Source organism: Coregonus lavaretus, assembly GCF_964263955.1.
Source record: "Coregonus lavaretus genome assembly, chromosome: 1".
NCBI classification, from domain to species: Eukaryota; Metazoa; Chordata; class Actinopteri; order Salmoniformes; family Salmonidae; genus Coregonus; species Coregonus lavaretus.
Genome location: NC_139988.1, coordinates 74,404,693 through 74,420,130, shown reverse-complemented (window position 1 = coordinate 74,420,130; position 15,438 = coordinate 74,404,693). Strand labels below are relative to the sequence as shown.

Below are 15,438 nucleotides of genomic sequence, written 5' to 3'. Positions count from 1 at the left end.
GCAACTCAACATTCTTTGTCCTCCAAACACGACGAGTTTAGTTTTTACCAAAAAGTTCTATTTTGGTTTCATCTGACCATATGACATTCTCCCAATCCTCTTCTGGATCATCCAAATGCACTCTAGCAAACTTCAGACGGGCCTGGACATGTACTGGATTAAGCAGGGGGACACGTCTTGCACTGCAGGATTTGAGTCCCTGGCGGCGTAGTGTGTTACTGATGGTAGGCTTTGTTACTTTGGTCACAGCTCTCTGCAGGTCATTCACTAGGTCCCCCCGTGTGGTTCTGGGATTTTTGCTCACCGTTCTTGTGATCATTTTGACCCCACGGGGTGAGATCTTGCGTGGAGCCCCAGATCGAGGGAGACTATCAGTGGTCTTGTATGTCTTCCATTTCCTAATAATTGCTCCCACAGTTGATTGAGCTCCTGAGTGGCGCAGTGGTCTAAGGCACTGCATCGCAGTGCAAACTGTGCCACTAGAGATCCTGGTTCGAATCCAGGCTCTGTTGCAGCCGGCCGCGACCGGGAGACCCATGGGGCGGCGCACAATTGGCACAGCGTCGTCCAGGGTAGGGGAGGGAATGGCCGGCAGGGATGTAGCTTAGTTGATAGAGCATGGTGTTTGCAACGCCAGGGTTGTGGGTTTGATTCCCACGGGGGGGCAAGTATAAAAAAAAAAATATATATATATATATATATGTATTCACTAAACTGTAAGTCGCTCTGGATAAGAGCGTCTGCTAAATGACTTAAATGTAAATGTAATTTCTTCAAACCAAGCTGCTTACCTATTGCAGATTCAGTCTTCCCAGCCTGGTGCAGGTCTACAATTTTGTTTCTGGTGTCCTTTGACAGCTCTTTGGTCTTGGCCATAGTGGAGTTTGGAGTGTGACTGTTTGAGGTTGTGGACAGGTGTCTTTTATACTGATAACAAGTTCAAACAGGTGCCATTAATACAGGTAACGAGTGGAGGACAGAGGAGCCTCTTAAAGAAGAAGTTACAGGTCTGTGAGAGCCAGAAATCTTGCTTGTTTGTAGGTGACCAAATACTTATTTTCCACCATAATTTGCAAATTAATTAATTAAAAATCCTACAATGTGATTTTCTGGATTATTTTTTCTCAATTTCTCTGTCATAGTTGACGTGTACCTATGATGAAAATTACAGGCCTCTCTCATCTTTTTAAGTGGGAGAACTTGCACAATTGGTGGCTGACTAAATACTTTTTTCCCCCACTGTATATGTGCCTGTGTGCTTGTGTGCGCGAGCGGGCTGAAGCATCAGTAAAAATAACATCACCCTTCAAATAAAGACCTGTGGTGATTCACCAGCCAGATCATTAATTGTAACCTTTGAACTGGTAAAGTCTTGTTCTCCCAACAGATACAGAACCGGCTGAACATTAATTTCCTCTTCCTTCAGAGTGAACATTGTCCCCGGCCTGGGCATGACACAAAGAGCTCCATTCAGATCCTCCAGAATGTGTGTGTGTGTGTGTGTGTGTGTGTGTGTGTGTGTTTGCTAGCGTGCATGCATGTGCCTATCCATGCGTGTGTGATATGTTTGTATATGTTTATATTGAATATGTGTGTGTGTGCATGCATGTGTGCGTGCTTGTGCGTATTAACAAAGCACCTGGGCGATTCCATATCAGCTCCACTTATTGCTGGCTCAGTAGCCCACATTTTTTATTTAACATTGTTATCAGGAAGTATTCCAAAAGCATGGAAATCTGCATACAGTGGGGAAAAAAAGTATTTAGTCAGCCACCAATTGTGCAAGTTCTCCCACTTAAAAAGATGAGAGAGGCCTGTAATTTTCATCATAGGTACACGTCAACTATGACAGACAAATTGAGAAGAAAAAAATCCAGAAAATCCCATTGTAGGATTTTTAATGAATTTATTTGCAAATTATGGTGGAAAATAAGTATTTGGTCACCTACAAACAAGCAAGATTTCTGGCTCTCACAGACCTGTAACTTCTTCTTTAAGAGGCTCCTCTGTCCTCCACTCGTTACCTGTATTAATGGCACCTGTTTGAACTTGTTATCAGTATAAAAGACACCTGTCCACAACCTCAAACAGTCACACTCCAAACTCCACAATGGCCAAGACCAAAGAGCTGTCAAAGGACACCAAAAACAAAATTGTAGACCTGCACCAGGCTGGGAAGACTGAATCTGCAATAGGTAAGCAGCTTGGTTTGAAGAAATCAACTGTGGGAGCAATTATTAGGAAATGGAAGACATACAAGACCACTGATAATCTCCCTCGATCTGGGGCTCCACGCAAGATCTCACCCCGTGGGGTCAAAATGATCACAAGAACGGTGAGCAAAAATCCCAGAACCACACGGGGGGACCTAGTGAATGACCTGCAGAGAGCTGGGACCAAAGTAACAAAGCCTACCATCAGTAACACACTACGCCGCCAGGGACTCAAATCCTGCAGTGCAAGATGTGTCCCCCTGCTTAAGCCAGTACATGTCCAGGCCCGTCTGAAGTGCATTTGGATGATCCAGAAGAGGATTGGGAGAATGTCATATGGTCAGATGAAACCAAAATATAACTTTTTGGTAAAAACTCAACTCGTCATGTTTGGAGGACAAAGAATGCTGAGTTGCATCCAAAGAACACCATACCTACTGTGAAGCGTGGGGTTGGAAACATCATGCTTTGGGGCTATTTTTCTGCAAAGGGACCAGGACGACTGATCCGTGTAAAGGAAAGAATGAATGGTGCCATGTATCGTGAGATTTTGAGTGAAACCCTCCTTCCATCAGCAAGGGCATTGAAGATGAAACGTGGCTGGGTCTTTCAGCATGACAATGATCCCAAACACACCGCCCGGGCAACGAAGGAGTGGCTTCGTAAGAAGCATTTCAAGGTCCTGGAGTGGCCTAGCCAGTCTCCAGATCTCAACCCCATAGAAAATCTTTGGAGGGAGTTGAAAGTCTGTGTTGCCCAGCGACAGCCCCAAAACATCACTGCTCTAGAGGAGATCTGCATGGAGGAATGGGCCAAAATACCAGCAACAGTGTGTGAAAACCTTGTGAAGACTTACAGAAAACGTTTGACCTGTGTCATTGCCAACAAAGGGTATATAACAAAATATTGAGAAACTTTTGTTATTGACCAAATACTTATTTTCCACCATCATATGCCAATAAATTCATTAAAAATCCTACAATGTGATTTTCTGGATTTTTTTTTCTCATTTTGTCTGTCATAGTTGACGTGTACCTATGATGAGAATTACAGGCCTCTCTCATCTTTTTAAGTGGGAGAACTTGCACAATTGGTGGCTGACTAAATACTTTTTTTCCCCACTGTATGTGCCATATGATCTTGACAACTATCACCCAATTTCAAGACGACCTTGTTTAGCTAAGATTCTTGAATCCTTGGTTAATGTACGACTTCGTTCCTTTTTATCTGATAATTGTATTTTTAATATAAACCAATCAGGGTTTAGGCCTGGACATAGTCCTACTACAGCAACCACGCTAGTTGTTAATGATCTTGTCAATGCCTTGGATGCTAAAAAGAGCTGTGCTGTCTTGTTTATTGGCCTGTCAAAGGCATTCAAAGCTGTTGATCATTCTGTTTTGCTGAAGAAGTTATCAAGAATAGGCCTGGGATATACAGCCTGTTTTATGGTTTCAGTATTATCTTAGTGACATAACTCAGGCCATCTTCACAGATGGGGGTGAATCTGAATTTCTTGAGATTCAAAAAGGTACTTGTAACATTCATCTCTATGCAGATTACACAGTTTTGTATTCCTGTGCCACCTCAGTGCAGCAGGCCTTTCGTGAACGTCAGCATGACATTGATTCAATTCAGAAATCACTTACAGATCTTAAATTAGTGTTAAATACAAGTAAAAGCAAGCTCATGCTGTTCTCTAGGTCATGAAATGTTGACCCTGAGGACCTGCATATTTGCTCTAAAAATGGAGTCCAAATTGAGCTTGTTTCTCAATATACAGTTGAAGTCGAAAGTTTACATACACCTTAGCCAAATACATTTAAACTCAGTTCTTCACAATTCCTGACATTTAATCCTAGAATAAATTCCCTGTCTTAGGTCAGCTAGGATCACCACTTTATTTTAAGAATGTGAAATGTCAGAATAATAGTAGAGAGAATGATTTATTTCAGCTTTTATTTCTTTCATCACATTCCCAGTGGGTCAGAAGTTTACACACACTCAATTAGTATTTGGTAGCATTGCCTTTAAATTGTTTAACTTAGGTCAAACGTTTCGGGTAGCCTTCCACAAGCTTCCCACAATAAGTTGGGTAAATTTTTGCCCATTCCTCCTGACAGAGCTGGTGTAACTGAGTCAGGTTTGTAGGCCTCCTTGCTCGCACACACTTTTTCAGTTCTCCACATACATTTTCTATAGGATTGAGGTCAGGGCTTTGTGATGGCCACCCCAATACATTTTAGTCATTTTAGCAGACACTCTTATCCAGAGCGACTTACAGTTAGTGAGTGCATACATACATTTTTTTTTTTTTTTCATATACCTTGACTTTGTTGTCCTTAGGCCATTTTGCCACAACTTTGGAAGTATGCTTGGGGTCATTGTCCATTTGGAAGACCCATTTGCGACCAAGCTTTAACTTCCTGACTGATGTCTTGAGATGTTGCTTCAATATATCCACAATTTTACTCCCTCATGATGCCATCTATTTTGTGAAGTGCACCAGTCCCTCATGCAGCAAAGCACCCCCACAGCATGATGCTGCCACCCCCGTGTTTCACAGTTGTGATGGTGTTCTTCGGCTTGCAAGTCCTCCCTTTTTCCTCCAAATATAACGATGGTCATTATGGCCAAACAGTTCTATTTTTGATTCATCAGACCAGAGGACATTTCTCCAAAAAGTATGATCTTTGTCCCCATGTGCAGTTGCAAACCGTAGTCTAGCTTTTTTATGGCGGTTTTGGAGCAGTGACTTCTTCCTTGCTGAGTGGCCTTTCAGGTTATGTCGATATAGGACTCGTTTTACTGTGGATATAGATACTTTTGTAACTGTTTTCTCCAGCATCTTCACAAGGTCCTTTGCTGTTGTTCTGGGATTGATTTGCACTTTTTGCACCAAAGTACGTTCTTCTCTAGGAGACAGAACGCGTCTCCTTCCTGAGCGGTATGATGGCTGCGTGGTCCCATGGTGTTTATACTTGCATACTATTGTTTGTATAGATGAACGTGGTACCTTCAGGCGTTTGGAAATTGCTCCCAAGGATGAACCAGACTTGTGGAGGTCTACAATTGTTTTTCTGAGGTCTTGGCTGATTTCTAATGATTTGCCCATGATGTCAAGCAAAGAGGCACTGACTTTGAAGGTAGGCCTTGAAATACATCCACAGGTACACATCCAATTGACTCAAATTATGACAATTAGCCTATCAGAAGCTTCTAAAGCCATGATATAATTTTCTGGAACTTTCCAAGCTGTTTAAAGGCACAGTCAACTTAGTGTATGTAAACTTCTGACCCACTGGAATTGTGATACAGTGAATTATAAGTGAAATAATCTGTCTGTAAACAATTGTTGGAAAAATTACTTGTGTCATGCTCAAAGTAGATGTCCAAACCGACTTGCCAAAACTATATTTTGTTAACAAGAAATGTGTGTAGTGGTTGAAAAACGAGTTTTAATGACTCCAACCTAAGTGTATGTAAACTTCCGACTTCAACTGTAAGTACCTGGGTGTCTGGATTGATAACAAGTTGTCCTTCGTAACGCATATGGAAAATCTGACTAAGAAGCTAAGATCCAAGATTGTTTTTTTATATCGAAATAAATCATGCCTCAGTATTGAAAATAGGAGAAAGATTGTTCAAACAACACTTCTCCCTGTATTGGATTTTGGTGATATTGTTTACATGCATGTGGCAACTCTTGGACGCAGTCTGCCATTCCGCAATATGTTTTATTGCAGGGGACAATTTTAGGACTCATCATTGTAGTCTGTATAAGAATATGGGATGGACCTCGGTCTCTTTTATTTATTTACAAAGCAATCTTACTTCATTAATTAAGTTAAGAATCATAAGTTACCAAACCCGTTCTCAATAATGGATAACACTAGAGATCCCTTCAGTCTCCGCATTTTGTTTTTTTGCCCCTAATTTGTGGAACAGATGTTTCCCCAGGCAGTTTAAATGATTGATTGAGGACCTCTATGTAGTTGAATGTGATTGTCACGCCCTGGCTCTGGGGACTCTTAATTGTTGAGCCAGGGTGTGGATTTTCTATGTTTTGTTTTCTATGTTTTTGGTTCTAGTTCGTTTTGATCTATGTTGGCCAGGGTGGTTCCCAATCAGAGGCAGCTGTAGCTCGTTGTCTCTGATTGGGGTCCATACTTAGGCAGCCTGTTGGCATGTTACTTTGTGGGATCTTGTTCCGTAAGGTTTTGTGTTGTAACCTAGGACTTCACGTATCGTTTGTTTATTGTTTTGATTGTGTGTTAAGTAAATAAAGAATGTACGCTTATCACGCTGCGCCTTGGTCCGCTTCATCTGTCAGCGATCGTGACAGTGATTGCTTTTATTAAATATGTTTTTTTGTTTGTTTATTGTGTGCTGAATTATATTGTTTTATACACATATGTGTATGTTGTTTTATTATTCTGTTTTATTGTAATGTATACAGGGCTCTCTTGTAAAATATATTTTAAATCTCAATGTGACTCCCTGTTTAAATAAAGGTTAAATATATAAAATAAAATAAAAGATGGTAAATTAGTACTGAATGACTCCAACTACTTAGCATAATTGAGATAGAGTTATACTGTAGCATGAGGTCATAAAGACAGATGGAGACATGCTCACCTCTATTGTGCCTTTCTGTGCCTCTACCTCTTTCTCCCCTTTTTTTTTTTTTTCTTTTCTGGTGTCCACTCCTGAAAGAGAGGTTCCATTAGACTCCATTGAACAACAAGGCAGGCCTGTCCAATATATAACCCTTCAGCAGTCTAATAATGGTCACATTGTTGGTCGATACACAACTATCTACAGCTCATTATACACAGCTTTCACACTTAGAGAGAGAAAAGGTGGAGAGAGAACGATAGAAAGGGGAGGGAGAGAGAGGGGGAATGAGAGATCAGGGCATGCAGAAATGATCAGTGAGAGATGAGATTAAGAAAGACCACCCACATCCACACACACCCACCTAATAACAGTCTAACTGCAGGTGTAGCCTACCTCTTATTGTTGGTGGCATCCATTGCGGATCATTGCTGATCCTCTTCCTCTCCTACTCCTGTCATTGGTCAAAGATAGACTCTATCTTCTCCATGTAGCGAGGGGTGAAGCGGGTCACCTCCTCCAGAACCTTCTCAAAGCAGGCTCACACCTGAGGGTGTCGCATTGGAGGGAGATGTATACATTATTACACACACCCAAGTACATAAATAAAGGCAGGTTTCCAGTAGAACATCATGTTATAACAATATTACAATATTGAGTAAAGGGTAAAAGTAAAACAAATTATTTTAGTCTGTACTTAATTTGATTGGGGTTGTACTGTACTTTCAAATGTATTGGTGGATTACAGGTGGATATCCTTGATCTAGAAAACGTGGTAAAGAAAACATCATATCAGATCTACACTGCCTGAAACAAGTAACACTTTGTTAATGAAAGACATTTAATCATAGGACTGGATGGTTTCAAATATTAACGTTAATGAACCTCTACGGGATCGGTGTCCCGTATATGGGACGGTTGAGCTAACGTGCGATAATGTGATTAGCATGACTGTTGTAAGTAACAGCAAACTTTTCAGGACATAGACATGTCTTATATGGGCAGAAAGCTTAAATTATTGTTAATCTAACTGCACTGTCCAATTTACAGTAGCTATTACAGTGAGAAAATACCATGCTATTGTTTGAGGAGAGTGCACAACAACAAAAAACGTATCACAGTGACTGGTTTGATACATTCACCTTTAAAGGTAAATAATGTACTTACATTCAGTAATCTTGCTCTGATCTGTCATCCTGAGGGTCCCAGAGATAGAATGTAGCATAGTTTTGTTTGATAAAATCAATTCATATATTAAAATGTAGGAACTGGGTTCTACAGTTTGAACCCCTGCTGTCTCTGGCTCCACACCCACCCCGCCCGGCCATCTAGATGTGTGAAAGTTAGTGTATAAGCTAAAGATCCATCATGTATGACATTCCTGGGAGTGTGTAAACTTACATTTTGTATTACCATATAATTTTTGTATGTTCTCTATAGTTACAGTTGAAGTCGGAAGTTTACATACACTTAGGTTGGAGTCATTAAAACTTGTTTTTCAACCACTCCACACATTTCTTGTTAACAAACTATAGTTTTGGCAAGTCGGTTTGGACATCTACTTTGTGTAAACAATTGTTTACAGCAGATTATTTCACGTATAATTCACTGTGTCACAATTCCAGTGGGTCAGAAGTTTACATACACTAAATTGACTGTGTCTTTAAACAGCTTGGAAAATTCCAGAAAATGATGTCATGGCTTAGACGCTTCTGATAGGCTAATTGACATCATTTGAGTCAATTGGAGGTGTACCTGTGGATGTATTTCAAGGCCTACCTTCAAACTCAGTGCCTCTTTGCTTGACATCATGGGAATATCAAAAGAAATCAGCCAAGACCTCAGAAAAAAATTGTAGACCTCCACAAGTCTGGTTCATCCTTGGGAGCAATTTCCAAATGCCTGAAGGTACCACGTTCACCTGTACAAACAATAGTATGCAAGTATAAACACCATGGGACCACACAGCCGTCATACCGCTCAGGAAGGAGACGCGTTCTGTCTCCTAGAGATGAAATTACTTTGGTGCAAAAAGTGCAAATCAATCCCAGAACAACAGCAAAGGACCTTGTGAAAGATGCTGGAGGAAACAGGTACAAAAGTATCTATATCCACAGTAAAATGAGTCCTATATCGACATAACCTGAAAGGCCGCTCAGCAAGGAAGAAGCCACTGCTCCAAAACCGCCATAAAAAAGCCAGACTACGGTTTGCAACTGCACATGGGGACAAAGATCTTATTTTTTTGAGAAATGTCCTCTGGTCTGATGAAACAAAAATAGAACTGTTTGGGCATAATGACCATCATTATGTTTGGAGGAAAAAGGGGGCTTGCAAGCTGAAGAACACCTTCCCAACCGTGAAGCACAGGGGTGGCAGCATCATGCTGTGGGGGTGCTTTGCTGCAGGAGGGACTGGTGCACTTCACAAAATAGATGGCATCATGAGGAAGGAAAATTATGTGGATATATTGAAGCAACATCTCAAGACATCAGTCAGGAAGTTAAAGCTTGGTTGCAAATGTGTCTTCCAAATGGACATTGACCCCAAGCATACTTCCAACGTTGTGGCAAAATGGCTTAAGGACAACAAAGTCAAAGTATTGGAGTGGCCTTCACAAAGCCCTGACCTCAATCCTATAGGAAATGTGTGGGCAGAACTGAAAAAGCGTGTGTGAGCGAGCAAGGAGGCCTACAAACCTGACTCAGTTACACTAGCTCTGTCGGGAGGAATGGGCCAAAATTCACCCAACTTATTGTGGGAAGCTTGTGGAAGGCTACCTGAAACGTTTGACCCAAGTTAAACAATTTATAGGCAATGCTACCAAATACTAACTGAGTGTATGTACACTTCTGACCCACTGGGAATGTGTTGAAAGAAAGAAATAATTAATAATAAATAATTCTCTCTACTATTATTCTGACATTTCACATTCTTAAAATAAAGTGGTGATCCTAACTGACCTAAGAGAGGGAATTTTTATTAGGATTAAATGTCAGGAATTGTGAAAAACTGAGTTTAAATGTATTTGGCTAAGGTGTATGTAAACTTTCGACTTCAACTGTATATACTTGAAAATGTATCCAGTATTGCAATGCTTTATTGGATCAACCTGAAACTTTGCACGCACAATGCTGCCATCTATTGGCCAATCCTGCAATATTATATTGCTTCCTTTCTCTTGCATTTCAAAGATGATATAAATAAAAAAGAATAACGTATGTTTTTTTGTTTGTATTCTCTTTTACCAGATCGAATGTGTTATATTGTCCTACATTATTTTTACATTTCCACAGACTTCAAAGTGTTTCCTTTCAAATGGTATCAAGAATATGCATATCCTCGCATCAGGTCGTGAGCTACAGGCAGTTAGATTTGGGTATGTCATTTTAGGCGAACATTTAAAAAAAAGGGTCAGATCCTTATTAACTAGCTAGCTAGTTATTCTGCTCATCAAGGCCTTTTAAAATAGGAAGTCAACTCGGCTGTTTACAGCCAGCATTAGACAAATAGCTAGGAATTGTAGTTAAGACATGTCTCTCTGGTTGATAACGTTAACTAGCTAGGTCAAAGCAATGTATAGCCAGATATGAGTATTTCTGGCATAGTCATAAATACACTACCAGTCAAATGTTTTAGAACACATTTACATTTACATCATTTAGCAGACACTCTTATCCAGAGCGACTTACAAATTGGTGCATTCAATTTATGATAGCCAGTGGAAAAACCACTTTTTTATTTTTTTATGGGGGGGGGTGGGGGATGGTGGGTAGAAGGATTACTTTTATACTATTCCAGGTATTCCTTAAAGAGGTAGGGTTTCAAGTGTCTCTGGAAGGTGGTCAGTGACTCCGCTGTCCTGGTGTCGTGGGGGAGCTTGTTCCACCATTGGGGTGCCAGAGCAGCGAATCGCTTTGACTGGGCTGAGCGGGAACTGTGCTTCCATAGAGGTAGGGGGGCTAGCAGGCCAGAGGTGGATGAACCCTCATTTGGGTGTAGCTTCACCTGGAATAGTTTTCCAACAGTCTTGAAGGAGTTCCCACATATGCTGAGCACTTGTTGGCCGCTTTTCCTTCACTCTGCGGTCCGACTCATCCCAATCCATCTCAATTGGGTTGAGGTCGGGGGATTGTGGAAGCCAGGTCATCTGATGCAGCACGCCTTCTTGGTCAAATAGCCCTTACACAGCCTGGAGGTGTTGGGTCATTGTCCTGTTGAAAAACAAATGATAGTCCCACTAAGCCCAAACCAGATGGGATGGCGTATCGCTGCAGAATGCTGTACTCCTGAGTGGCGCAGTGGTCTAAGGCACTGCATCGCAGTGCAAACTGTGCCACTAGAGATCCTGGTTCGAATCCAGGCTCTGTCGCAGCCGGCCGCGACCGGGAGACTCATGGGCGGCGCACAATTGGCCCAGCGTCGTCCAGGGTAGGGGAGGGAATGGCCGGCAGGGATGTAGCTCAGTTGATAGAGCATGGCGTTTGCAACGCCAGGGTTGTGGGTTCGATTCCCACGGGGGGCCAGTATAAAAAAAATATGTATTCACTAACTGTAAGTCGCTCTGGATAAGAGCGTCTGCTAAATGACTAAAATGTAAAATGTGGTAGCCATGCTGGTTAAGTGTGCCTTGAATTCTAAATAAATCACTGATAAATGTCACCAGCAAAGCAACCCCACACCATAACACCTCCTCCTCCATGCTTTACGCTGGGAAATACACATGCAGAGATCATCCGTTCACCCACACCGCATCTCACAAAGACACAGCGGTTTGAACCAAAAATCTCCAATTTGGACTCCAGACCAAAGGACACATTTCCAATGGTCTAATGTCCATTGCTCGTGTTTCTTGGCCCAAGCATGTCTCTTCTTTTTATTGGTGTCCTTTAGTAGTGGTTTCTTTGCAGCAATTCGACCATGAAGGCCTGATTCACACAGTCTCCTCTGAACAGTTGATGTTGAGATGTGTCTGTTAGTTGAACTCTGTGAAGCATATATTTGGGTTGCAATTTCTGAGGCTCGTAACTCTAATGAGCTTATCCTCTGCAGCAGAGGAAACTCTGGGTCTTCCATTTCTGTGGCGGTCCTAATGAGAGCCAGTTTCATCATAGCTCTTGATTGTTTTTACGACTGCACTTAAAGAAACTTTCAAAGTTCTTGAAATGTTCCTTATTGACTGACCTTCATGTCTTAAAGTAATGATGGACTGCCATTTCTCTTTGCTTATTTGAGCTGTTCTTGCTATAATATGGACTTGGTCTTTTACCAAATAGGGCAATCTTCTGTATACCCCCCTACCTTGTCACAACACAACTGATTGTTTCAAACGCATTATGAAGGAAAGAAATTCCACAAATTAACTTTTAAGAAGGCACACCTGTTAATTGAAATGCATTCCAGGTGACTACCTCATGAAGCTGGTTGAGAGAATGCCAAGAGTGTGCAAAGCTGTCATCAAAGCAAAGGGTGGCTATTTGTTTTGTTTAATACTTTTTTGGTTACTACATGATTCCATATGTGTTATTTCATAGTTTTGATGTCTTCACTATTATTCTACAATGTAGAAAATAGTAAAAATTAAGAAAAACCCTGGAATGAGTGGGTGTGTCCAAACTTTTGACTGTTACTGTATATATATATTTTTGCTACTGCTCGACTAAAGAAATCTCGGTTGACTAACAGCCTATCGACCAAGCAATCGACCAGTCTACTAAATGGGGTCAGCCCTAAACCAGATCAAAGTATGATGACCAAAGTATGAAAAATTACTGTTGATTCTACATTCATAATGTTTGATCATAAAGTTACTGGTCCTCTCCCCCATGTCAAACACTTGGACTCAGGAGGCGGGATTATTAAGGGGATAGGGTGACATCACCCTAACTCAAATTTTAGTACACCAGTGGTAACATGATATTCCCTTACCTAATTTAAATAAGTCCCGCCTTGTAACCAACATCGCAGAAGGTGTGTTTGCAGAGGGGCGTGGTTTATATAGCTAGAGAGCTACTCTACTGGTGCCAACATTTGACTGTAGGGTGTCAGCAAATATAATTCAAAGTTTACACTATTAATCTATAGCAAATATATGTATATGTTTCCCCTTTTATCTGTGTCTGGTGTTAGCTAGTTACTGGCTATCTAGGTCTTCAGCCAGCATAGAACAAAAGGGGCAGGAAGGGTCTTTAAAAACTCAGACGCAGTTGTCATGTCAAGACATCTGTCAGTGCTACTGTGAATTTCATCACAAGAGACATGCCAAATGGAATATGTATAAAATAAATTACATAACTTCCTGGTCGTTAAATATCACCCAAAATATTATGGGTGATATTTAAGTCACTCAAAAGGCTATTTTAAATGGGAATCAGAATGACTGTTTGGGACCTTTCAAACAATGTGTTTTGACGGAAGACGAGAATGTCTTAATTATTAATATATATCCATCCTCATGTAGTGACAAGTCTGGCCAGGCAGTAAGTGGTTCAAGCAGTAGACGTTGTGGAGAAACTCAGCAAACAGCTTGCCTGAGGGGATGTTATAACAGTGTGAATAGTAGATGACTGGACCCCTGGGGATAGGTAGCTAGGTAGCCCAGCCTGTGCTGTGTGCTGCATTACCTCCCCAAGGCAAACACGTGTGGAATTCCCATCCTAGTCCAGGCAGAGGGTAAGGTCAGAGGAGGATTTGTTACATGTGGAATTCCCCCCTCTTACTCAGAAAGGAGAGCCCAGTCGAGAGACAGGTGCTTTGACCAATCATTGCGCTTCAGGGGAACCCCCAGATTTTGAAATGTTTTAATGGAGGTGTGTGTGTGTGTAATTCAATTTTGTGAGAGAGAGCAGGGTTTCCGAAAAACGTGCACCCAGGGGGGTGCACCAGGACCGAGTTTGGGAAACCCTGAGATAGAGTACAAGAGAAAATAGAAGAAACGTGACCTCCCTCTATCTCTCCTCCTATCCTTCTCTCTCCCTCCTCCTTCCCTGCCTCCTTCTCTCCTTCTCTCTCAGGTTGATGTAGGGAGAGAGCCCTTCCTCCAGCCCTCTGCCCAAGCCCCGGCCTGCTTGGAGCTTCAGGAGGGATATTACGAGGAGGCCCATCCCTATGACTCGGCCATGAACGGTGAGTCCCTGCCCCTTCCCTGTCAACAGCTGGTGTGCAATCTCTAATGTTAAGGAAGTCTTGAGTTTTGGCTTGGCTGATTTAGAATACCTAATGATAAACTGCAGACCATCTACAGTGGGGAAAAAAAGTATTTAGTCAGCCACCAATTGTGCAAGTTCTCCCACTTAAAAAGATGAGAGAGGCCTGTAATTGTCATCATAGGTACACGTCAACTATGACAGACAATATGAGAAAAAAAAATCCAGAAAATCACATTGTAGTATTTTTTATGAATTTATTTGCAAATTATGGTGGAAAATAAGTATTTGGTCAATAACAAAAGTTTCTCAATACTTTGTTATATACCCTTTGTTAGCAATGACAGGTCAAACGTTTTCTGTAAGTCTTCACAAGGTTTTCACACACTGTTGCTGGTATTTTGGCCCATTCTTCCATGCAGATCTCCTCTAGAGCAGTGATGTTTTGGGGCTGTCGCTGGGCAACACAGACTTTCAACTCCCTCCAAAGATTTTCTATGGGGTTGAGATCTGGAGACTGGCTAGGCCACTCCAGGACCTTGAAATGCTTCTTACGAAGCCACTCCTTCGTTGCCCGGGCGGTGTGTTTGGGATCATTGTCATGCTGAAAGATCCAGCCACGTTTCATCTTCAATGCCCTTGCTGATGGAAGGAGGTTTTCACTCAAAATCTCACGATACATGGCCCCATTCATTCTTTCCTTTACACGGATCAGTCATCCTGGACCCTTTGCAGAAAAACAGCCCCAAAGCATGATGTTTCCACCCCCATGCTTCACAGTAGGTATGGTGTTCTTTGGATGCAACTCAGCATTCTTTGTCCTCCAAACACGACGAGTTGAGTTTTTACCAAAAAGTTCTATTTTGGTTTCATCTGACCATATGACATTCTCCCAATCCTCTTCTGGATCATCCAAATGCACTCTAGCAAACTTCAGACGGGCCTGGACATGTACTGGCTTAAGCAGGGGGACACGTCTGGCACTGCAGGATTTGAGTCCCTGGCGGCGTAGTGTGTTACTGATGGTAGGCTTTGTTACTTTGGTCCCAGCTCTCTGCAGTTCATTCACTAGGTCCCCCCGTGTGGTTCTGGGATTTTTGCTCACCGTTCTTGTGATCATTTTGACCCCACGGGGTGAGATACTTATTTTCCACCATAATTTGCAAATAAATTCATTAAAAATCCTACAATGTGATTTTCTGGATTTATTTTCCTCAATTTGTCTGTCATAGTTGACGTGTACCTATGATGAAAATTACAGGCCTCTCTCATCTTTTTAAGTGGGAGAACTTGCACAATTGGTGGCTGACTAAATACTTTTTTTCCCCACTGTATATTTCATCTATATTTTTCGTAGCTGTCTATTTATCACCACTAACTGATGCTGGCACTAAGACCGCACTCAACGAGTTGTATAGGGCCATAAGCAAACAAGAGGTACCGTTTCTGATGGCCGGTGATTT

General features: G+C 41.7%; 1 protein-coding gene across 1 annotated transcript in view; it reads left to right on the top strand.

Moving 5' to 3' along the window:
• The window catches only part of afap1l2 (actin filament associated protein 1-like 2), a 207,698-nt gene that overhangs the window by 131,149 nt on the left and 61,111 nt on the right, over window positions 1-15,438 (top strand). The window contains exon 5 of the mRNA XM_084170096.1: window positions 13,844-13,955. Coding sequence (XP_084026222.1) covers window positions 13,844-13,955 — 112 coding nt within the window. The remainder of the gene's footprint in view (window positions 1-13,843; window positions 13,956-15,438) is intronic.